Source organism: Symphodus melops, assembly GCF_947650265.1.
Source record: "Symphodus melops genome assembly, chromosome: 23".
In the NCBI taxonomy this organism is placed as follows: Eukaryota; Metazoa; Chordata; class Actinopteri; order Labriformes; family Labridae; genus Symphodus; species Symphodus melops.
In genome coordinates, this window is record NC_136713.1 from 11,567,785 (window position 1) to 11,593,399 (window position 25,615).

Genomic DNA, 25,615 nt, shown 5'->3' on the forward strand with positions numbered 1-25,615 from the left:
TTGGCGTAGCATACATTTTCTGCAAGCTGTAGCCACATGCTAGCTTCCAGACATGACAGTTGTTTACATTGCAGACTATATATTATAACTCTTGAATGGACACTCTTGAATGTAGTTTACAGGCCTACAGCTTAACATAAGGACGAGAATTTCATTTTGTCCGGCCTGTTTGGTCGGTTGTGAGACAGATTTGCTGAAATATGTCGAGTAGATTTTGAGTTGAAAGAATGGATGAATATTTAATCGAGACCCTTTCTGTTTCTTTAACAACAAGGCGTACGTTGAACGGAGAAACAAACACCAACAGTCCACTGAATGGGAAAACAACCTTTACAACAAAGTGTTTCACTGATGTGCATAATGCTGCTCCAGAAACAACGCAGCGCTGAGATGGTGTTTCATCTTCTTTTCTCTTGTCAGATGTGACAAGGATGGAGGATGGGAGAGACGGGGAAACGAGACCTCATGTGTGTGTGTGTGTGTGTGCGTGTGTGTGTGTGCCTTGTGATGTTGCTGCTCCGTCCCCACTGACACCCGACCAGCTTTCCTGGGAGCCAATTAGCCATCGCCAGGCTCGGCTTTGACAACCGCAGAGCCGCAGCAGATTCATTTACACTCACTTTCTCTCCCTCTGCTCTTAATGAGAGGAGGAGAAAAGGGAAGGAGAGAGGGGACGAGGGTGGGGAAGCAGAATGTCTTGATTTGACCAATTAATGATCTTGCTGAAAAACGTAGATCTTTACTAGATACGAACAATTTCAAATAGCATTAAGGCTAGAATACACTTCTATCAAGAATCTGAAGAGTTGTGCTTTTGTTGCACCTGCTTCGTTGAAGATCCAGGAGACGAGTGTGGAGTGTGTTAGATAAATCCTGTCATGTCAAATACCGGCTCATCTAAGAGTTTCTAAATCCTCCACATGCACACATGTACTGCCTCGTACTTCTTGTTATGTCAACTGTAGCAGGTGCGTGCCACTTTGGTGTCGACACAGTCCCTCCCTCTTATATTTACTTTCATTTGAACAGCTGTCAGTTTCTATTTGCTTTCTGTTACACGACTTAAAACTGCACCGTATGTGCCTACATGAGCGAAGCCTCCTCCCTGGATCTTAAAAGAAGAGATCAGCCGTGACGGTCACTGTGTAAATGATGGTCTACTACAGGTGATGTAAAGACGAATTATGTGATCAAGTTAATTTAACTCGAGCAGGGACGACTTAAGGAGCTGTCATGCTTCACACAGTTGCGACAGATTCCTTAATAAAAATGAAGCTGGAGTGTGTTAAACATCAAACAAATGAAGACTGTAGATAAAGTATAACCGCATTTAAGCACACTGCTCAGAATCACACAGATATAAAAGTTACTTTTAATCACACAAACTGGATTTACAATCAACATCACCAACTGAATCGTGTGCCAGCGATGACAATAACCTTTTTTGTTTTTTTGTGGCTGTTCGCTAGTTAGCAGCCTTTTAGCCACGTTTATACGGTTTCTGAAATCCACCGCGAGAATGAATACGTCTGAAGGTACACGAGGCCTGTTCTGGACCAGTATTTCACGGGGGGGGGGGGGGGGGGGGGGGGGGGTTTGCAGACACACGGGATATCACAGACTTCTGGCTGACTTGCCTCAGTAAAGTGGAAACGAGGTGTTTTACAAAAAAGAAATGGTCCTGTGTCTGCACATCTACAGTGCAGAGCCTCAGGAGGCCATCAGTGTGCGTGTTAAAAAGTTGATGATGACAGTAAGTTTATCTGCTATCATATTAAGACTACACAGGAAGTATGCCTCGAGGACACCTGTAACTTCGAGCTCAACAATGAGACAAGGGTGTATTAAGTTAAATAGGACATGGATATCTACAGTTAGTAACATTCAGTAATATGTTATGTATACTTATTACTTTAGGAGGGGATTCTAGGAGTTGGAGAAAGTACCCAAAAAAAAATTCAACAACTTTTCTTTAAGGACTAAAAGCTGCCCTCCTCTCTCCCCACACAGGTGTTGAATGTTACACCGTCTGCTCAGCTTCACACTGAGCTTCACTGCTCAGCTTCACACTGAACACTCACGGCAAAATCTGCCACAGTGAAAACATGATAAGCGGATCACAGCTCCTTCTCCAGTCACCACCACGCCATGACTTGTTCAAACTATCAGTAATCTTTCCAACAGTACTGACAGGAAACGCTGATGTCTCTTTAGGAGCTACAACAGAGACCGTCATCCACGAGACTGATTCTGTCTATAAGGTCATTCTTAAGGTCTGTAAGTGAAGATTAAGTCAGATTAAGAGTTTAGCTGCAAACAGCCTTTTGATTTATCATTTCTAACTACAAATATTATTTTCAAATATTCGTCTGTTGAAGAAAGCAAGATGGGGGAAAAAAATCACTTCATGTACGGGACAAAATCAGCAAAGAGATGAGACACATTGCTTTGTCCACAGGGTTCATCGACAAGAATAAAAACCTTCATTATAGGAGCTTTGGTTGTTAAGAAATGAGGAGTGGATTAGGATTACGTTTTTATTGGCGATAAGTGTTCAAGCTAATATCATTTGCTCAGAAACACAGATGAGAAAAGGGATTCAAGCTACATCACGTGTTGATCACAATGGGATTAAGGTCCGATTTGAATGCATTCACTTTTGGTCCCTTTTGTCTCGCTGTTGCTACGCAACCAACAACGTCTCCCTGTAGGCACATCGATGGAAAAGAACAACTCGTCTACGTCTTTAAATGGCCAATTTCACTAAAAAGAAAATTAAAAGAAATCAGTTGACAAGTCAAAAGTATCCAACCTGTGACATCAGACATTTCACTTTTTAACTTCCTCTGTTTTATTTACTTTCAGGTTCTAAAGAAGTTCCTTTTTTCCTCAGTTAGGTTAATAGGTGTTTTCGCACCAAGCCTATCAGGGGACTTTTCGAAGAGGAACTATCCTGAGAACAACACACCGTGGGCTTTTTTTTTTTCTGTCTGCATTCGCACCGCCATGGTACCAACTCTGAAGCAGGAGCTACAAGGTTCCTCTCTAGGAACTAAAACACATCTAGTTCCTGCGGTGCAGAATCAATAAAAAAAGGGGAGGGAGGGATCCAACACTTCCAAAAACTAGGAGAAAGTTCCTACGGTGCAAAAAAACGCCTGATGTTGTAAATTTCTTAAGTTCCTATCAAACTAAAAGTATTTCAAAAATGGTTTTTGAATGAGAATAATTCAATCTGAAAATGAAAAAACGTGATTAATTACGATTACTGCAATTTAAAAAATGTATCTGTTGACAGAACTTCATTTTGGAGACACAATCAGTCCACTGATGTGATTGGACTAAAAAAGACCATTTGTGTGTATTTGTATATCAGACAGGCATCTTTTGGAGTAACTGATTGTCTCTTGACTTTTTTGCCTTGCTGCACCTCTGCTGAGTCTTCACATCATAAAACGATCCCACCTTCTCATTTGTATTCTGGGGTGGCCGTGTGTAAAGGTTTGCAGTAAGTAAAGGAGGCGGATTCGTTTTTGTTTTTGTTTTTCTTCCCGTTTTAATATCATAAACCGAGAGAGAGTTCTGAACGTCAATAAAACATGGAAGCAAAAGAGGAGCTGTCACTGTAGATGATCCGTGCAGCAGAGAGAAAAGGAGCCAACTTGAGGGGGGAACGCGGAGAAAGAGATGTGTTTTCTGCATGCGGCGTTGAGGCGAGAAGCCGGCCCCCAGTGATTCACGCTAAAAATAAACCAGCGAGGAGTGGAGAGGATTCCTCCCCTCTTATCTCTCCGCATCTTTCTCTCCTTTGTCTCTCTCCCTCTCCTCCCTCGCCCCGTCTCAATGCAGGTGAACGTGTGCACCAAGAAAACGCTCCTAGCAGCTGTGGCTCAGAGCTTGTTATGAACCAATCAGCTCATATCATCAGACAATATCGTGATAACTACGTTACTTAAGTCAACAAAATCTATCTGTTCCTGTCTATCAGGTGTGCTGAACAAGCGACAAAAAGAATAGAATTGCACCTCTGGGTGTGAATGATAATGATCCATCACTGCGGTTAAATTACCCGACAGCACTCAGGAATCTCTCATCTGAATAACAGAATTCCTGACTGGCATTTTCATTCGGCTGCAGTCAACCTTTATTTGTTTCTACAGAGAGGCAGAATCGGAAAATCCTCCACCTGCTGTTAGTAATCTGCAAAAAAAAAAAAAGTGTGTAGTTAAACACTAAGGGCCAATCACAATGTGGGATTTTGGACAAACTCCTGGCGGGGAGGGCAGCTGATGTCCGATCCGTCTGGATACTCAGTCGATGTGTTGAAGTGGCATCGTGTATCGTTCTTGTTATTCATCGTCTCTCTGTCTCTGTTTTTCTTTCCAGCTGTTTCCTTCATGCGTCACAGTGCTTCAGCTTTTGGATTCGCTGTAAGTCGACTGTAAAGCTTCTACTTTAACTCTCCACAGGCTGACGTCTGACGAAGAGTCTAAACTGTCCGTTTCTTTTTTTCTACAGTTTGATGCCATGCTGGACGTGTTGTCCTCTGTCATCGTAGTGTGGCGATACAGCAACGCCGCAGCGGTTCACTCTGCACACCGGGAATACATGTAAGTACAATCATGGCGTAAACTCAGCTTAACCCCCTCACCCGAACTCACTGTGGGCAGTCATGAGTGAGAGAACATTTTACAGGACGTCTGCATGTTGCACATTAAAATCTTCTAAATTAGTTAAACACCTACAAGTCTAGCAACAAACTGAAAATGATTAAAAGAAAAGGTTTGGTTAAAAATCAGTCCCAAAAAAAAGACCTTTAATAATTTTGGTGTTTATTGATTCAGTAAATGCTGACATAGTGTAATCAGTGCTTTCTGTGTATTTCCTCATTTGTGTTCAAGCAGCTGTGTTTGCTCTTTGTCCCTTGGAGGAGTGTGTCAAACAGAAGGTCTCTTCAGCTCTGTCAACCTCAGCCCACTGGGACCGATCACAGCCGGCTGCCTCACGTCTTATCTGTACCTGGCTGACAATGCTGTGTGTGTGTGTGTGTGTGTGTGTGTGTGTGTGTGTGTGTGTGTGTGTGTGTGTGGCTTTTCAGAGCCCGCTGAATGCTCAGAGTGTTGGCGGCAAGCAGGCTAAAGAAAGAGAGTAAAAAGGAAACCCAGTGTGAAGCATCTGTGAGGCACCTTGTTTCTGTTTATTTCAAATAAGCAGAGCAGGCACAGGAAGTCAAATGTATCCATCAGTATCTGTGTTGCCCAAAACCTTCAGGACACATTACATTTTTGTTCACGAGTAAACGTCAGCCGGTCGAACCTCTGAAGCGAATGAACTGATTTGCGTTCACACTTGCAGAAGTCTCCTGAAAAGCTGGAGCTGTAAATGCGGCACTACGATCTCCGTGCACGTCATTAAACTTCATGTTTTCCGTTCGCCAGTACGTTCTTTCTTCTCCACTCTTCTGTGGATGTTGCCACTCCGTTGGACTTCTCGTAGCATTCATCTAAAGGACAGATTTTCATCATAGGGTCGTATGGCGGCCTCTGTTGTTTCGTCCCCCCCCTCCCCCGTCTGACAGTGATACTCTCCATCTTGAGCCCTACAGCACATCTCTCTCTCCCTTTTCAGCAGGGCCAGGTAATTAAAAGCTTTACACGCATTGAATCTTCTAATAAAACTTCCACAATTAGTCGGGTTTTTTTTTTGGTTTTTTTTAAAGCCGCGCTCGTAATGTCACTTCAGCAGCTAATTGGCGAATTCAGAAAAAAGTTCAGGAAGCTCTCGCAGTCTGTAATTGGCTTCACCAAGAGGTCAGGTTTCCCAAACACAGACACACAAACGTGCAGAGAAAGGGGAGCGTCAACTACAAGCACATAAAACACACACACACACACACACACACACACACACACACACACACACATACTATGTGTGTGAAGATATATACACATCCTCTATACGACCTTTCTTTCATCCTTTTTATTGTTTGTTTGACAACCAGCAGCTTAATAAGAAAAAACTACTGACACAAGAAAACCACTGCTATTCATCATTTATCGTAGCTGTCTGTGTCTATTAGAGAAGAAGTGGCTGCACAGTACAGACTGGTTGCCATGGTAACTCCCTGAACATAAGTCAAAAGATGAAGAATTAGGAAGTTGTGTCCCGATATTAAAATGTGGAGCCTTGAGAAACAAACCAACAAAAAACAAGCGTCTTTGCTCAGAGGTGAGAATCAGACGCCGCACTCGTCGTCTCGGATGAAGAATGAAACTGATTCTGTATTTCAGCTTGCTGGTTCGATGTTGTGTGTTCTTGGCGTGCGAGGTACGAGTGGATCGAGGGCTTCCATGTTGTGCGCGTGTGTCCGGCTGCAAAATCCTGAAGTGGTTGCTGAGGGGGGGGGGGGTTGCCTTGGTTACCTCATCTGGTCAAAACCCATGACACCAACTGTGGTTTCGTGAGCAGCCTTCAGAAGTGAACACAGACTGGTAGCCATGCAAGGCCGGGGCATATGCTCCTGTTGTGTTGTGTCTCCCTCTGGACTTTGTTAAGGTGGTTTAAGGACGTCTTCATCCTCTACCTCAGTTATATTTCGTCGGGGATAATTCAAGGGTTGTGCTTTGAGGTAAATGTAAGCAACCAATCAGCCAGCCATTCATCCATTATCCATGCTGCTTATCCAGTTCGGGTCGGCAGAGATGAGCTGTCATTGGCTGAGAGGCGAGGTAAACCCTGGACAGGTTGTCGGCCAATTGGAAGCATTTTTTCGTCGTTGTTGAAGTACACGTCATAAAATAATAACAAGCTGTATCAAGTTTCCCGGAAAGATTTCGAGCAGAGAGCGTATTCCTCCTGGACCCTGATTGGTCAATGATTTTCTAAAAGAGGGCCAGACAAATGAATTAAAGATCTCAGAAACAGGATGTAAACAAGCTTGTGTCTGCGATGTGTCGGCGTGTTTAAGAAAAAAAGAAAAAGTGTCTGCTGTTCCTTCTCAGCAGGGAATGTGTATTGTATGTATTCAGTCAAATGAGTTGCACTTCCCTCTGACGATAATACAACCCTGATAAAGTGAGTGGATAAGACGCTCCTTTTAAATCGAGTACTGAAGCAAAAACATGTGTATGTACATACAAACGTTTTTTTCTTTCCCTCTGCAGAGCCTGTGTGATTCTGGGCGTGGTTTTTATCTTGTCCTCCCTGTGCATTATGGGTAAAGCCATCCACGACCTCGCGACCAAGCTGCTACCAGAAGTGGTAAGAATATCATGTTTTATCACGACACCTGCCATTCAGTTTACGTGACGTTAACGTGTGTGTCATAGAAGAATGGAGTGCACTTTGTTTAGCATCACATTTGTCTCCGTCTAAATGGACAGGGGACAAAATGTGATTTCAAACGGATATGGGGAATATTTTGGATTAAAGCAGCCACCATATGGGCTAGATTAAGTTACCCATTAAGCACTTAGGCTACAAACCCAAACACATTAACATTCTGCGGCACATGATGCTTCACTGTCAAAAAGGGTCAAAGCAGGTTCTGCCCTCAAAGTGCTAAAAATTAAGCCCCACAAAAAAAAAGGTATATGGTGGGATTTTTGGTGGATTTTGTGGGTGTTTTTCAAGCTCTGCCAGATAGAACAAACACTTTGTCCAGCCAGGGACTTATCCTCCCCTCCCTCTGTGACAGCACCCCCACTGCCAGAGACTCGGATATCACTAAAAAGCCTGAAACAGCTTAAAAAAGCCCTGTTTACCTTGAAATTCAACTCAAACGTGTCCCTGTCACTCCGTCGAAACAGACAGCAGATCTAATAGGTCAGCATGTTCCACAGTTTGGCTGTCTCGCCGAGCTGGTACGGGAAAAGGTTAGTGGGTCAGGCGAGACCAAGGCCAGGTTTAAAGAGGATAGTGACCAGTCTGTTTGTATTGAAACGTTTAAGATTTTCACTCTTTACTTTCCCTTGAGACAAAAAACACAGTCTGGAAGCTTTAAGTTCATTTATAAATCAGCGAGCTGCGTTGGTGTATGAGAGTATATTGTCTTCTGTATTCTGCCTATCATTGACGCTTTGTTATCCTTTATCTGTGTGATGTGGGGGGGTCATGCAGCTCTGCTCGATTCAGGTACTGGAGTTATCATCATTTCTATCTTCCATTCTGCGCTTATAAAAATGTTATTTAAAAAGAGCGGGGAAAATATTCACAAGGGCAAATCCCCGCTTTATTTCCCCAGATAAGTCTTATTAGAGTGAGCTTCAATTTAATTTTTTATCTTTTTTGTCTGAATTTGCAGCAACCAAATTCAAAAAAATGAAAGCACAAATGACAGCCTGCCACATGAAGAGCGAGTGGGCACAGTTTGATTGACAAGCAAGCAAACAACATACACAAACGGCTTAATCGTGATTGGTCAACAGAAATCTTTTACCACGCATTTTCCAACTTATCTCCGCCACTTTTTAAAAACACTGACATCATTCGTGTTAAACAAGGACCACACTGGGATTTGACAGACTAGAAAAAACGTTTTTTAAAGGTGACATAGACAACACCTCGCTGTGGGAGTGTCACCCACCTGGGGGAGGGGTTACTGCCCTTTGTGATGTCATGAAGGGGAAATCTCCAAACAGCCTGTTTGAGCAGGCAGAAGACGGAGAGGACGGTCTTCTCTCATCATTTAGGGGTTTGTAGAGAGACGAGAGACAAAGTGTTAGAAAAACATGGTGACCTTTAAAAAAGACAGAATATCTTGTTCTTGAGGTTTTTGCTGCAATTTCTGAATGAACATGAATTTCAGTATTAAATTATGTAATCAAAGTACAGCATGAACTTTAAAACCAAAACGTTTGTGAAGCGTCACGCCTCTAGCTAACAGTCTTATTACCAGCAAGAATGTCACAAATCTCACGTGTGAAGACTTTAAGCTTTCACACTTCCTGAAATAGCTTCAGCACCCTGCTGCTAGAAATGGGAACATTGTACTTTAATTTTTTTGAATTACTGTGAAGAGTGGTTAAGTTGCAATCCTTGTTGGCTAAGTGATATAATTTGATGTATTAATGAGTCATTGAATGACAGCTCATCTATACATTTCTAAAGGCAGCTATTTCCTTAAACGCTATTTAAAACTTTGTCTAAACTACATGACAATACAGCATCTTAAAGGAACTTAAAGCTCCTGTGAGAATGTTTTAGCTGGTTATGAAACTGACTGGAATTAATACTGATGATGCATAAACAGTGACTATTTCTATTAAGTTGTTTTCAATGCCTGAAACTGCTGCTGCGGACAAAGAGAAACAGCCTTTGTTTACTTTTTCCACCCCAAAGATTCTCAATGAGTTGACTCGGTTGCAGAAAAAGCTACTACTTAAGCATGTAGAGAAAAAAAACAAACAGTAAAGCAATAGGAGCTCTCACTTTGTCCACAGGGGGCGCCAAAATCAACACAAAGAAAAAACTTGCTCACAGGAGCTTTAACATGGATCCGTTTTGAACATTATTGTAATTGATACCAATTAAGGATGGGCTAACCCTTAAAGGAATACTTCACCTATTTGCATTAAGCTTTGTCTTTTCTAAAGAGGAGCCTCTGATTACGCAAAATGAACGTTTGTGTATAATCAGAGGCTCCTTCATTCACTTACTTTTTAGTTGAGTTTTTTTTTTTTTAAATGCTTATGAAAAAAATGTTATGAAATTATTTTGTATGGGGTAAAAAACTAAAAGCCAAATTCATTTCTGTAAGAATCTAAATCCTATTTTTCATTTTCTTGGATTAGCTGCAGAACAAAAATATGCCATGACAAGGCATTAGGAGTTTCAAATAACCTTTTGCAACTCACTTAGGCTCAAAATGTAATAAGTTTTCAAATCCTTTATTGATTCATTGGACTAACAGGGCTTTCCCTTTCAGTCATCTTTGGCTGCAGTGAGGGTGAGAGACCTGCCTGCTGAGCTGCACAGAATAAACAAAAGGCAGCAGGAAACATTTCGTTCTCCTTTTTTCTCACACGCTTCGGTTCTACTGGACTGGTTTCCCATCGTTTGTTTATGTGTCACAGCCCCTCTTTGAATGATAATGCTGCACACAAGGTGGTTTTTTTTATTGTCGTCTACATCTCCTCCTCCTTGCTTTGAAATGTTACCAGCAGCTGCTAAGGTATGCAGCGGTGAGAAGGAGCAAGAGGAACGATATGGAAATAAGGACATGTAGAGGAGGATGTTTGGTTTCTGCAGGTAATTACTCCTGCTGGTCCTGTAAGCCCAGTTATTGTTAGTCTCAGTCAAAGCTAATGACAAGGTAAAAGCTCAATAAAAACTTGAACTCAATTCACAAGTAAACAAACCGGTTTGGTTCTTAATTAAATTCTCAGTTTGTCCTTCAAGGATTATTTTTTTAATGTGCTCTACGGAGCCTTGTTTCCATTTGGTTATCTGCACCTCGTTATAGTCAAGTCGTGATAAACAATGAACCTGCTGACTCCTCCCATCCCCCCAAACTCAAGACAACCGTCCGTACCATGTTGATATGCCGCTCAACGATCTCTGCTTGTCAAATGTAAATGTCAAGCACCGGGTTCATATTCTAGGCATGAGCAATACCTCTTACTCATCTGTGTGTGAGTGTGTGTGTGTGTGTGTGTGTGTGTGTGTGTGTGTGTGTGTGTGTGTGAAATGCCAGCTCAGATACATTAAATGTAGATAAAGAAGCTCACTGGGGTTTTTCCTCATAATAATATTCGACTCATGCTGAACGGAAGGAGAACTGCAAAAACAAAAATAATAACCCAAAGACAACTCTCAACCAGAACGTTGAGCTGCACAACGAGCACACACTTAACATATTCCACCACTTCAACCCACCACAGGAGGTAACGATATGTCCCCTTACCGCTGGTTAACACTGGAGCTTCTTCTGCAGCGTGCAAGCAGCAAAGTGAACGGTGACAACTTGACCGCTCTGTACGCTTTGCTTTATGATCTCCAAACGCAGAGCACAAGGCGACTTCTTCTCTGCCGTGCGTGTCTGTTGTTGGACTCACAATGAGCTGGGGAGCATGTGCAGACGGCTTTGCTAACCCTTCCTCTTTGTATTTGTTGTTAGTACGCTGCTTAGCTGAGGAACGATTTCAGTCTTTACAGGATGATGTGCTGTTTAGATTTCACTTACTGACTCGGGTTTTATTCAGCACGCTGACGCTCTCTCGCAGTCTCTCCTCTTTGATGTCTGCGAGCTCGCCAAAGTAGCTATTTTCATGGCTCCAAGGCCGCGGTGTAATATTCATGTTGGCTCAAAGGCACAGCTCATTTTCTCTCCTCAGTTCATTTATTTTGAATGAACATTTCATTTAGCTGACGTGCTTTCCAGTGAGACTCACAGCCGGTCGAACTTTTATTATTAGAATCAAAGAGAGAGAGAATGAAAATACTTCACACGCTAATCAATGACATGGAGAGCAAAGCACTGCAGTTCGATGGAACGGTCATGAGAAGGGGGTTTTATGAATCAATCTCTGACTGAGCTGTGAGTCAACCGTCTTCTCTGCGTGGAGTCTGTGAAAAATGGACGAGGCGTGTGACCTTTGAGCGAGGACCGAGCGTCGTACCCTGAGGGACGCCGGTAACGCCAGAGTGAGATAAAAAAAAAACCCTTGACCGGTCTGTCTCTCTGTGTCTCGCTCAGGATGGATTCCTGTTCAGCGTGTCCATCATCAGCGGCTTGCTGTGTCTCATCCTCGCCGTCATCAAGTTCATGCTCGGCAAAGTGCTCACGAGTCGAGCCCTCGTCACTGACGGTAGGCGCACACACAAACATTGGTGTGACCCATCGTCACTTTAACAAACCGGCTATAGAAGTCGTCGAGGGGAAGTTTCAACGACTGAATTCGAACTTTCGGCGCCTAAAAGTAATCTTTTATTTATTTATTTATTTTCCAGGCTTTAACTCCCTGGTGGGTGCAATCATGGGCTTCTCCATCCTGATAAGTGCTGAAGTGTTCAAGCACGAACCCAAAGTGTGGTACTTGGATGGGACAACAGGCGTCCTGATTGGTCTCATCATCCTCGCCTACGGAGTCAAGTGAGTGACCGCCAGAAGTTATATTTACCAAATGACTCGCGGAGAGAAGTCTCAGGCATTTTGTCACTTTCAGCGATTTCTACGACTCAGCTTTGGCCCGAAGCTGATTTGGAGTCTTTTTTTTTTAAAATTTTTATACCAAACAAAAACATATATATTTTCTTCAGATTGGGAAGCATGTTGGTTACTTGAGTTATACTCGCAATAAAAAAACTGTTTTCACCAACATGTTGGTGGGATAATGGTTGGACAAGGAGAGGTTCAATTTAACATGTTGGAGCCTCTAAATGAAACATGAACACCATCCAGTCCTGCATGAACACAGAGCTCACTCTTCCTGTCTCTAATAGGTGAAGTCATGTATACTGTAGTTATGTAAATATGAATATAATATATATATCGTTAGCTGTTAGCTTCAGAGTGACTTTGATGGATTTTTGGGCTGAAATTGAAAAACCAAAACATTTATCTCAACTGTGCACAGATGTTGACACATCTGTATGTACAGTAAAGACACTATGAAGCTCTGGTTGACTGAACAGGAGGGTGAGACAGCGTGAGCCTTCAGCGCCCCCTGCAGTCACAGATGGATGACGTCACTCAGCCTTCGTCCATTAATATTTAAAGTCTGTGCTAAAAATAGAACTTTCTCCAAAAATCAGGCCCATCCATTACACACGATATCGAAACAAAGATCTGACCGTCTCTCCTTCCACAGGCTGCTGGTGGACATGGTCCCACGGATCCGACAAACCAGGAACTACGAGCGTTTTGAGTGACGGTTCACCAACAGGAAAAATAGGGAGAAAAGGAGGGCATAGGGGGGAATGTGTCGGAGCTAACGGGACGGGAGGATAGTCCCTACAGTCCCTGCAAAGACAATCACCTGGAGTCAGTGCTCTCAGCTCAGCGTCGAAAGAGTCCTCCGATTCAAAGATTTAAGAGGATCCGGACGGTGTAGCCTGGTAAAAAGATTGGGACCTTTTTAAGTGTTTGATGTACATAAATATATCTTTAATTGTCTTTTAAAAGTGAATATGGCTGTCTCCTCGTGTAAACAAGGTGGTTGAAAACATCGTAGAAAAACCGTGAAAGTTCCTATAAAAAGTTGTCGAGTCAGCCGCAGACGAGGCAGAAACGTCCAAAGAAGACAGAGAACATAGACGAGCTCGGACTGCAGAATTTAAATGGACCAAGAGAGTTCATAACTCCAGAGAAGGGAAGCCATTTTTGTACAGCCAGTTGATGTATCACACCTCAGTTATCCCTCATCGCCCTGTCAAAACAACACCGTTTATTTTCCCATGGTTCCTCGAGGCCTTCTGCTCAGCTGTGTCAGCTCTAACTGATGGATGTAGAAGGTAGTCTACCTTTTTTATGACTCGTGAGGATGTATTCATACACGTCTCACACTCCGAGTTAGTAACATCCTGTTTGCAGTGATGAAAAATATGTAAGTGTGACGAGAAAGCTGCTACCTCTCTAAATGAAACCCTTTGATATATTCATTCACAGTTTACGCCCCCTGCTGCCCATGAGAGGTACTACACACACTGGAGTTTATTGAAATCTATTCCCTGAGTCTATGAACACAGCACACCTTTGTGACTAGTATTTAAAAGTCAACATTTTAATTAGATCAGATAAATATGAATGCTGATTTCTTGCTCCCTGTCAGCACTGACTCGGTCATGTGTCATAATAAGGTAGCAACATGCTCTGGCTATTATTTTTCTCCCTCATTTGAGAGGAAGTGTAGAGTCGAGACTTGTTGAGCATAAAAAAAAAAAAACACAACCCAATGTGTATCTGGGTCACCTTCCAGATTCAAGAAGTCGGCCTCTCTTTGTTTTTCCTCCTTCGCCGTCCGACACTTCCACAGCCAAAAGACACAAATCAACACCTTCAATTCGTTGCTGATGTTTCCCATTTTCAAATTGAATTATAAGTTCGGCTTAGTTAAACAAATCAGCCGTTGCACACAATTGTGAACATCTGCGACATCAAATTTGAAAGTGTGTGTGTGTGCGACATTTTATTTGTTTGTGTGAACATGGTGACTTTAAATACTCGTGACTCGAAGGCAAACATGATGGTCATGTTATTATTTTAGTGCTTTGTTACAAAATGTACCTCCTCATGTACTTGTTTTTTTAAGGCTGCAGGGGCGGCAGCGTTTGAAATCATCTTCTATCTTCTCTCTATTGTTGATGCCCGACAAAGGACCATAAGTGAGAGCTGTCATTCAGAGCTGACAGCTTTCTTTTTTTTTTTTTACACCCACTTTTATTTTATTCCACATCTGTCCACAAGCTGTGACGTAGAAATGTGCAATTTATAAAATACTTCTTTATAATACTGTGAAGGATTCCAGCAATTTCTGGTCTAATAGTTTGGTAATGGAGACTGAGCGGTCCCCGTCTTTACTCTGAAGCTGGATCACGTCCACTTTAATCACTATAGAACAGTTTTTTTTAGCCCTGAAATTCTCTAGACTTTACAAACACATCCCTGAACAATGGGCAAGTTTAATATTTGTGTCCTCCTCAGTCTGGATCTACTGCTTGTTTTGTGATTTTAAAGGCAAACAACAATCTTCTCGTGTGTGTTGACTAAAATGAATGTACACACTGTGTTGGCGAACTATGGCGCACAATAGCGTGAATAGTATAAGTCACAATTTTAGTACAAACGTGGACTTTTTTTGAGGTCATGGGATTCAACAGTATACTGTAGTGTATTAGTGCCTACAATGTGTTTGAAATGAGACATTTTCTATTTGATGCACATTTTAAGATGTTTGTAAGAGAAGTGATGAAGTTACCCCCTCATGCTTTAAGTGTACCGGTACTTTCTATAGAGACTAAACTCATCTCCATGTCAACTTAAAGGAAGAATGTGTGACATTTTTCTTCCTTTACTGATGTAAAAACAAACACACACACACACACACAGCTGTACATACACCTTTACACACACTTTTACTTTAGTAGATATATATATATATAAAACAAAGTAAAAAGTAAATGATAATCATTTGTTATATATTTTTGGGATTTTTTTTTCGTAAACCTGCACACCTCTGTTTGATAAATAATTCATCTGTATTTACATTAAAAAAATTGAAATTAAATTATAATTATTATAAATATAATAATGATTTTTTTTGTATTTTCTTTCTTGTATTTAAAAAAAAAACAAGTTACACCGACACAGCTCTGTTCGTTAAATATTGAATCTTTGTTTATTCTTATATTATGTGTATTTGTGTTGTTTTATTTTTACTAAGCTTTAGCAATGTTAATGTATGTTTTCCATGGTAACAAAGCTTATTGGATTGAACTGAATTGAGCGCAAGAGTGAGTGCAGGTACAGGAAAATAACAAGACCATCCACGATACAAACGGTAGCGTTTTTTCTTATATGCAGTTTAAGGTTTATCCACACGATGGCGCCAGAATCGTCCAAATCAGAACAACATGTAGTGTAAGGAGTGCAATCAATATTTGAAATGACAGCCATGTGATTGCTGTTTTTGCACTTTAATAAGTTGGTAGATTTTAAGAGCGACGTTATTTTGATTAATAAACAAAGATGACTGAAACACATAGTTGACCTGCGGATGTTGCTGTAGAGACGTTTGATTCATCAGTGACGCACGACAGCAAACAAAGTGTAATATGTTATCAAAGCAGAGAAATCATGACAGAGTAGGAACATTCATACGAGAAATGCAAAATGTAATTTATGCTATTAAGGATAAAAACGATCAACTGGTTGAAGTCAAAGTGGAATTAGTTGTAAAATGATCTGAAGTGTCGACGTCAATGAAATTTGGAGCGATAAATGTTTGGCGTGGAGCAACATTATCATTTAACATTTGCGACAGGTTTACAGGGGCTCCCCCTTGTTACATATTGTAAAATATATGCATTCGTTCATTGATATTTTCATATTAATACTTCATTGGTGTTTACTATTCTCCTCTATGTAAAGGTACAACATCTGGAGGCAGTGCTGGGATCCCTCCCTTCAGTATATAATAAACCTGAAACCAGATTTAGAAGCCCCCCTACATGAGTGTCTAATATCGCTCTTCTTCTTCTTCTTCACAAACACGATGGAGCAGATGATGTCCTGTGACTTGTGTGTCTTTGTGACGTCGGCGTGACGCTCGCACACTTCTTTTGTTGCAGTAGACCTCGTGGTTCATTTCATGCCTTAACAGAGAAACATCAACGCGCCGGTATATAAAAACATTTATTATGATGTTTGATCTGTCTGCTGAAAACCTCATAACCTCTCTCATATAGGTGTCGAGACGTAGAAGTGGATATCCTGATGTATTGAACGTTGTTTATATTTGTGTGTAAACAATGCAAATGTCATGAATCATTAAGAATAGCTTGATCAAATATGTGCCATAGTCCACGCCAATGCACTGTGAGGGATTGTTGTCATTCGGATTTCTATCAGCGATGTTTTTAACATTTATAAGTTGAGATCTGTTAAACACACGATATTTAAACGTCATCATCCGTGTTTGCAGATGCTTTCAGTCAGAGGGCCGTTAAACTGTTTAACCATGAGTTCCCTTTACGTTCACTGCGTGTCAAATAATCTGAGAATATCTTTTGCGTGTGAATCAGAATAAAAGTGCAGTATATATCTGAAGATTTCTGGAATATCAAAATAAATGGATATTGTTTATGATGTTTGTTGTGTGTTTTGTATGCTGTTTTAGTCCGAAGGGTGGAGTGAGAAATATACTGACGCACCTGAGCTTCAGTATACACCAAGATTACAATCCTTGAAAACAGATGAATGAAATGCAGTCTAAAAAAAGAGACACAGAGGACGTGAGGACGACAACAGACAAAATGCAGTGAGTTGGTAAGTCTTTAAGTTTCCTCATGCCGACACAAACACACAGGAATGCTTTTGTTCGTTAACACTACATTTCATTCTAATACTGAAGTTGATGTAGCTGCCAGTTGTGCACGTTTTAGCCATTGCTTCACATTAACAACTGTCCATAGCTCTAAAAAATGAAAAAAGACATGAAGTATATTTAATTTGAAGGACATAGTCTTCCTGTGATTGTAATTGAATAAATTACCTTTGTTATTTTGCTCAGTTGAGTTTGGATTATTTGCATTATTTACAGGTTGTCAGCGCCCTCTGCTGTCTGTGAATAGAAGTGCTAAAGGTCATCCAGGCCTGACCCTGGGTCAGGGTCTGAGGTCAGGCGTGTTCAGGGTTTTGAGTGTGACCACTGTGACAAACCTCAGTTTGAGAACATAGAATCAGAACATGTAGACAATGTGGGGCCAGTTTAAATATTGACAGTGTAAAGTCGAAAGGGACATTTAGTTTCTTCAGTGGAAATGATGTTTTTATTGTTGGACAGCAGGGGGCGCTGGTGACACTACAGGCGACACGTCTGAGAAACAAAGTTCAGGAGGGAAAAAAGACTGATGTAAAAGGTGTTTGTCAGTTAATTCACTATTCGTACATCCTTATTGAAATGTATTGTATGTATTGATTTGTCCCAATGAGCCGTTTACCTGAGAATGACACGCTAAGCGGAAATAAGTCAGCGTGTCACTTCCACTTGCTGCGCTCCAATATATATATATATTAGAAACATATATATGTATATATATATATATATATATATATATATATATATATATAAAACTCCAAAGACTTAGTTTAGAATCATTTAAATAACATCGCAAAGAGCCATAACACACTGCGATTTAACGAATCACTGCTAATCACTCAACGCACTTCCGGATTAGATGTAGGAAGTGGTCTGTTTGACCGGAAGTAATAACAGTAGAGCAGCGTAAAGCTGTAAGTAGCGTTAATCATTTTAGAAACATTGAAGACCTGTGAAAGTTGACGGATTGTTTCACCAAATGTCTTCTCCAGGATACGGCGGGGTGAGTGAATGATTAGTTGTTGTAGTTTGTGTTCAATTTAAAGTGATATAGTGGACTCATGAATCTAGCCTGAGGGCTGTGTTGCGGTCCATTTCCGGTGACTCAGGACTCGATGAATAGATGCAGCTCATCAATCAATAATCAATAATGCAGCTCATCTCGCAAACTGAGAAATTACAGTTTGTGCAGGGAGGGCACTGGTCATACAAGATATTAGATCTCACAGCTCCACTACAACTACTGTCTGACCTTCCTGTGTTCATTCATTCATCTTTCTTCAGTGAAGCACATTTATTTGAGCACATTAAACATGATTTGGGAGTGTTTTAGCTTTCATGTGAATTATTTCTAAAACTACCTGATTAATTAAAAGTCAGGTTATAAGCTGTTGTCAGGGACTGTGTATATAATCATCATATCACCAGTTATGTATGTATATGTCATGGTCCCTTTCTGTCTCCCATCAGGCTGTTAAAGCTGCACTTCCAGCCCTGGACCGCTCCACACCTTCCGGCCAGGACAGCGGGTTGTTGGGAAGCCCCCGAGCGCCGTCCCTGCTGACCACCCACAGCGCTGTGAAGGTCACTGAGAGGGCCACTTTGATTCACGCCAGCCACTGCCGCCTCTTCACTGGAGAAGTAGCTGTCCCTAACGCCACATAATGGCTACAAGGTGTTCAGAGAGCTTGCAGCTGTTTGCTCTCCTTGTGGTGGTTGTCCCTTTGGGGAGACCCTGTCAATGCGCCCAAAGGTGAAAACACGAAACATCACTCCGTCTCAGATAACATCTGGTGGCAGACTGCTCAAGTGGCGGCCAGAAAAATGACTAATGAAAGCTGCATAGTTTGTGGACTAGTGCCCCATGCCACTCCTTCTTTGCTGATACCCCTGTCCAGTATCCAGACACGTTTCCCTTACTGCTGCGGGACAGAAACTAGACTCAAAGTTTTTACTATTACCCATGGACAGTTATGTTTTTTCACGATCCGACCTCACACCTTCTCTTGTGTTCAATCTCGATTAGTGTAAAAAAGGTCTCAGGAAGGTGTTTGCATAGCTGGAGAGGAGGGGGCGTCGCTTTTTGAAATACTTATTGAAATGAAGCATAATTGCAGTAATAAAGTTTGCTAAAAAAGTCTGGATTGGTCTGTGTGCTCTGCTATGTGAGGTTGTTGTCATGTTTTGTTTGGAGCGGATCAGGTGTGAGTAATTGCTAATCTACTGGGAGTATATGCAGGAAGTGTTTGATGCTGAATCTAAATAAAATATTAGATTATTAGGTTGTGTTTTTTGCCTGTGTAAATGTTGTAGGAAATGATCAAAAAATAAATATTATTATCCTGCATTACATTGTGTTTGGTGTGTTTCAGTGTGACATGAGGGAGCCGAGCGTGCTGCGAGTGGCCCCTGTGCCGCTATACAACACTATCATGGACTTGCATCGTTTTGTGGAGACGCTTGGTGCTGCTCTCGAGGAAGAAATGAAGAGTTAGCGGACGCGTCCCACCCTGGGTGAATGTGTTTTACTGGAAATTGTCTATTTAACAACGACTGAGAATAAAAAGAAATGTACAAGTCAGAGTGACGAACGGCCCCCTGTCTGCACCATGACTGTCCCACTCAGTCTCTTGTTTTTTTCTTCCTCTTTTCTCTTTGTGGTGATGATGTTGAACTTGGTCATCCCGGTTGCTAGGTAATGAAGACTCATAGCATCTACTCTGCTTCAAGGTCTATTAAAACCTGGGAAATGTGCAAATCAATGTGTATCAATCATAGAAAAGATCCCTGCATTTGACTCTATTAATATGCACAAATACAACAGTGTGTACTTAATTAACAAAGTAAATGGACTTAATGTGTTTTATTCAAAATCGATGTATGTAGCTCTTGTCACAGCTTTTTCAGGTTGAATGAATAAACGCTTACATTAGGACAAACACTACTTTTGTGTCAGTGAATACGTAAAAATTATTCTAGAAAGTGATTACAGATTGTTTGCACTTCCTGCTCAGCCTGTGATTTCTGTGACTTTCTCTACTTCTCCAAGCAACAGTCACCTGTTGTTTCAGAAATCACTCGGAACATGTTCAGTCCCGGATATGACGTAGAAGTGTCGCGACGAAGCGGAAGTAAAAGCAGTCGAGCAGAGAGAATCTGTAAACAGCGTTGAACGCGTGTGAAACCTGTGAAACTTCACTGGGGTTTCCTCACCAAATGTCTTATCCAGGACACGGCGGGGTGAGTGATTTATTCTTTGTAGTTTGTATTGAGTTTGAAGTGAGAAAGTGGACTCTTGAATTTAGACTGAAGCGTGTCGGTGAATTTCCGGTAATTTGTGACCAGCTGTGATTTATTTGTCAAGCGGAAAGAATACATGACTCTTAAACAATTACAAAAAAACAAGTACAAATCAGGTTTATGTTTCATACAATTAGATGCAAATGTGTTTTGTGTAAAGTGTCACGTTAATGAATTAACTAAACAATGGACTGACCTTATTGTTTATCCTTTAGACCACATCAGCTACAGAAATACAAACATAATGGCCCTACATGTTTTTCTTATAGGTACATTGATAAGTTCCCTACATTTACAAAGTTACAGTGATCCCTGAATGTTGTCTGCTCATATTCATCAGACGATATGTTGACAGACACGAACAGATTTTATTAGCTGATGTTTATCCTTTGTATGAAGTTAATTCTTCCATCTCGTCCACTAAACTGCTGATTCAGAGACTATGTGTTCATATGTTCATAGGAGAGATGGTATTAGCATTTTGTGAGTCTAACAATAAAAGTAATTGGTATGAGAACATGTACAGGTATATAAGGCCTGGATAAATTCCAATACCTGTCCATATATGAGGAGACAGAGCAGTGTGATGAATGACTTTTATTATGGAAGGAGTAATCTAATCTGTGATGTCTTCTTTGTCTCAGTATGGGGGTCGCCTCCTCACCGGATGCCTGGAGGGCCGACGCCCCCTGTCAGAGGGGCTTCTTGTCAACAGGTAAGTGCTTTACACAACAGTTACAGTCAAATATATAATGTAGTCTGTGCTAGTTTAAACCATCTCTTACATTTATGTTTTTCATTATCCAATCACCTACACAGCTGTGGAAGACTCATCATACAACATGCAGAATATCAATCATGAATTATTCTTCAGTAAACATCACTTTTCCTTTCAAATGCATCTTTTTGAGCATCTCCTCTCCACTAACACACATACAGATAAACTGTCAACATTAGCTGCTAGAGGTTTGTTTGTGCAGCTTGTATGAGACTACCATTGTGTAATATATTTATTAGATTTCACTGAGTCACTTCAGTTGTTTTCTGAACATCAAATTGACCGTATTATGCATGACCCCCCCCCCCCCCCCCCCCCTTGTCTCTTCACAGGTCTGTGGGTTCCTCTTCCTTTTAACCAGCACACTGATGGACATGAAATGTTCCGCTGAGAGTCACACAGGACGGTGAGGAGCCTGATCCAGTCTGGGTTCACCGGCATCTACACTCGTAAGTTCACTACTTCCTCCCTGACCCTGTTCACAGCTCCCATGATTGATTTCAAAAGAGTCAGTTAAGTGTTGGATGCATATAAGCTGCATTCATATCAATTATGAAAGTTGAGATCTCACATGCTCTGTTATTGTTAGCAGAACAACTTTTACATAATGTTAAATGTAGACACAAACACACAGTATGTAAATTTCTCTTTGTGTGAACACACTTTTATTAAGTTCATCTGTAGGGTCACATGACAACACAAAATGTTATCTAAAAGGAGGTGACTGTATTCTGTACAGAATGTTTTACACAAGCTGTCTGCCTCCTTTTTTCCAGAAATCCTTCTCAGCACATCCTGCAGGAGGAGGAAGAGGCGTCTGGGCCATCTCTGAGAATATATCAACTGTATGGTAACAAAAGTGATGTTAAAAGTAACTATTCTCTCATTTAGAAGTCTGATATGCTGTTAAAGGCAGGTAATTTCCTCCAGATCCACTTTTTAAGTTTTTGGTTGAAATTGTCTTCATATCCTCTGAAAAAACTTAAGCCACTGTCAGTTTTTCTATAAACCAATCATGCCTCTCTACTTTAAAAAAAAAAAAAAGTCATGCCAGTTTTGCAACCTGCCTTTAATGTTGGGTCAGCAAAGTAAGTGAACCTGACTGTGTACTCTTTAAATGGTGTCTTTTTGTTTGACAGAACAGTCCTACTCATCTGTTACCAATAGTCCATTTATTTGTCTTACAGAGAAGGTTTACATATTCTGTCATTTTCCTTTGAGGAGTTTAAACAAAGACAAGAGCCCTAAAGTTTGACTGAATGTTTTACAGTTTCTTGTTTTTTGCTGAATATTTAACATTTCCTGCTGTGGATGTCTTCAGGTTTTTTAAAGTGACTGTTGATGTAAGTATGGTGAACTCTGTGAGTGTATGTTGTGTTAAATTTTAGCAGTGTGATGCTAAAGCTAAACTGACAGGTGTTTTTCACTTTGAAAGATACTCTACAAGTGGTTGAAACATTTTTTAATCAAAACATGTTGAAAGTAGTCAAGTTTGCAAAGCAGCACACAGGTGTAAAACAAAGAATAGTGTGGTTAGGTTGAGCATGCTGAATATTTAACATTTCCTGCTGTGAAAGTGTCTTCAGGTTTTAAAAGTGACTCTGCATTAGAAGTCTCTCCTGTTGATGTAAGTATGGTGTTTATCTAATTAAGTGTATGTTTACTTAAACGTTAGCAGTCTGATGCTAAATCTAAACTGTCAATAACTTTGAAAAATACTACACAAGAGGTTGAAAGATTTTTAATCTGCACATGTCAGAAGTAGTCGATGTCCTCAGTTTCCAAAGCAGCACACAGATCTGTAAAAAGAAACAAGAGCAGCGTGGTTAGAACCAAGTAATCTGTCTGTCTAACAGTAAATAGGTAAAGCACATGCTAAGTAAGAGACTAAGTGTTTTGAAAAGTACTCACGGTTCTGGGGTGAATCGGGCAGCATAACTGGCCGGGGCCGGCTTACTTGTGCTCGGCTAAGTGGCGCAGGACAAGTGGCCTTTCCCCTGCTTTTGCCCTGCCGCGTGCCGCTGCCGCGCCAAGACACGACTGACTCTTTGTACTCTGCCCCGCAGGTGTTCAGCTCGGACTCGGAGCAGGTGAAGTCCATCGTCTTGATTGCTCCTCGGCCAAGAAGCCAATCACAGAGGAAGAAGTCCCGATTGATGCACGCCCCCACACGCCATCCGACTTGACGCAGCTGACCGACATTGTCCTAATCGAGCCGACGCATGCGCGTTAGCCCTCGCGCTGTAGAGGCCCTGTGATTGGCTGCTTGGGAGAGGAGCAATCAGGACGATGGACTTCACCTGCTCCGAGTCCGAGCTGAGCACCTGCGGGAGCAGAGTACAAAGAGTCAGTCGTGTCTTGGCGCGGCAGCGGCACGCGGCAGGGCAAAAGCAGGGGAAAGGCCACTTGTCCTGCGCCACTTAGCCGAGCACACGTAAGCCGGCCCCGGCCAGTTATGCTGCCCGATTCACCCCAGAACCGTGAGTGTTTTCTGAATACTTAGTCTCTTGTTTAGGCTGATGCTAGCTTAGCATGTGCTTTACTCATTTACTGTTACACGGACAGATTACTTTATTGTGTCTAACTATGCTGCTCTTGTTTCTTTTACAGATCTATTGAGGACTTCTGACATGTCCAGATTAAAAAAATTTCAAAGTTAAAAAAAACCTGACAGTTTAGCATCACACTGCTAACGTTTAAGTAAACATACACTCACTTAATTAGATAAATGACTTCACCATACTTACATCAATAGGAGACTTTAAAAACCTGAAGACACATTCACAGCAGGAAATGTTAAGCAAAAGAACAAGTAACACTGATCCTGGATCTCAGATGAGTGGGGCCTTGACTGTCAGAATTCTGCACTAAGTATTAAACATTCAGTCTGAAGCATACTCACACTGCTTTTCTTTCTTTTACAGGTCTGTGTGCCGCTTTGGAAACAGAGGACTGCAGTCATTTCTCAAAGCACAAACATTTACTTCTATCAATAAAACACATCTAAAAACGTTTGATGGTTCAATAACAGCTCCTCCCAGGACATAAGGGAAGGAAGTCAGATTACTACCTGTTCTTCAGTAAAGGGCCTCAGAATAAAAAGAAAGCTACAAAGCTCATTAATACATACTGAGATTTCACCGTGGAATAACTTGACTTTCATATTAATCTGAGTGGGTTTAAGTTGCTTTGAACAGTTTACTGAACACAGAGGTTGAGAACTTGGAAGTAGTCGCAGTCCTCTGTTTCCAAAGCAGCACACGTCTGTAAAAAGAAGAGCAGTGTGGTTAGAGTGAGCACGTTTCAGACTGTTTGAAATAAAGGTTTAATACTTACAGCATGCTGACAGTCCAAACAGCTGGAGGCAGAAATAAAACCTGATCTCATCCCCACTGATTAAAGAGTCAATGATAAGATAAACTTACTGACTCATTCTGTGCTTTTCTGCATCTCGCCATCATTAACACTTGTCTGATCAATGAAGAGTGAAGCTGCACACTTTTACCTCTGCTGAAGAACAAACTGATGACATGTGGTGTAAATGATCTACAGCCTGAACCTCTGCATTGATACCTTTATTTACATTTCAAATACATGTTGCCCTCCAGGCTATCATTGAATATGGAATGAGTCAGAGAGCACGTTTAGATATTTCATGTAAACATGACTTTATTCTAATTCAACACTAAACACTTTCTAACAGAGACAAATCATCTTACCACAGAGGTTCAGCAGCTCACCTGAAACACAGGACAAACACAGAGGTCAGGATGCGAGTTCATCTTCAACACACTCAGCGTTTACTTCACTTTATCCCACATGACTAACAGACATCAGAAACACGAGGATGTGACGTCAACATCAAGTCTATTTGAAGAGTCAGCTGCACATTTAAAGACACTGTTCGATTCAGTGAACCCATGTTAGTCCCTTCTCATCCTCCCGTTAAACTTAGCTTCTGATCCACAACCTGTCCCTAAACATTAGATCACTGGCACGGAAATCAATTTATCATTGAGCACAAAGCTTGATTTGATGTTCTTAACTGAAACTTGTTAAGACCAAAATAAGAGTGCAGCTGATAAATGATTAGCTCGTTTACATTGATTTAACAAAGAGGAAATAAATCATGCTGTTTATCTACATACTCTCTATTTCACACTAGAGCTCTAATCATGTCAGAAATATCGTTATTGTGATTAAAAGGCACCCTGTAGTGGTCACTTTGTTCATCTCACCAGGCTGCTTTTAAAACTGATCTCTAGTCCACAACTGCACAAACTCTTCACAGTCTTCATCATGTTGATAAAATGTTCTTATCTTAGAGACTCCATCACTTCCTTCTTCTCAACGTGTCGTCCAATCAGGCCGCAGATCTACACCGACGTCGCTGGACTTCCTATAGAGGAAGAGAAACACATTTTAGTTCCTGACGTCAAATACAATAAAGAATATATTTGATAAATACTGAGGATTAACAAGAAGACTACAGAGAGAAACC

General features: G+C 41.2%; 2 protein-coding genes and 3 long non-coding RNA genes across 5 annotated transcripts in view; 4 read left to right on the forward strand and 1 right to left on the reverse strand.

The window, feature by feature from the left end:
• The window catches only part of LOC306818493 (transmembrane protein 163a), a 24,886-nt gene extending 10,397 nt beyond the window's left edge, over positions 1-14,489 (forward strand). Inside the window, exons 4-9 of the mRNA XM_079336108.1 lie at positions 4,387-4,430; positions 4,519-4,610; positions 7,164-7,260; positions 11,696-11,807; positions 11,950-12,091; positions 12,810-14,489. Of these exons, the coding sequence (XP_079192234.1) occupies positions 4,387-4,430; positions 4,519-4,610; positions 7,164-7,260; positions 11,696-11,807; positions 11,950-12,091; positions 12,810-12,870 (548 nt within the window). The 3' untranslated portion in view covers positions 12,871-14,489. The remainder of the gene's footprint in view (positions 1-4,386; positions 4,431-4,518; positions 4,611-7,163; positions 7,261-11,695; positions 11,808-11,949; positions 12,092-12,809) is intronic.
• Positions 14,490-18,695: 4,206 nt separating this feature from the next.
• Positions 18,696-19,623, forward strand: LOC306819009. The gene is made up of 2 exons (XR_013778464.1): positions 18,696-18,789; positions 19,409-19,623. It is a non-coding gene; the product is annotated as an uncharacterized lncRNA (long non-coding RNA).
• A 505-nt stretch (positions 19,624-20,128) lies between these two features.
• Positions 20,129-22,912, forward strand: LOC306818663. The gene is made up of 5 exons (XR_013778339.1): positions 20,129-20,276; positions 20,981-21,051; positions 21,447-21,563; positions 21,891-22,563; positions 22,844-22,912. It is a non-coding gene; the product is annotated as an uncharacterized lncRNA (long non-coding RNA).
• The window catches only part of mgat5 (alpha-1,6-mannosylglycoprotein 6-beta-N-acetylglucosaminyltransferase), an 85,384-nt gene continuing 82,606 nt past the window's right edge, over positions 22,838-25,615 (reverse strand). Inside the window, exons 18-19 of the mRNA XM_079336348.1 lie at positions 24,834-25,490; positions 22,838-22,913 (exon numbers count right to left, since the gene is read on the reverse strand). The gene's annotated coding sequence lies outside the window, so the exon portion shown is untranslated. The remainder of the gene's footprint in view (positions 22,914-24,833; positions 25,491-25,615) is intronic.
• On the forward strand, positions 22,929-24,125 carry LOC306818664. The gene is made up of 2 exons (XR_013778340.1): positions 22,929-23,769; positions 24,039-24,125. It is a non-coding gene; the product is annotated as an uncharacterized lncRNA (long non-coding RNA).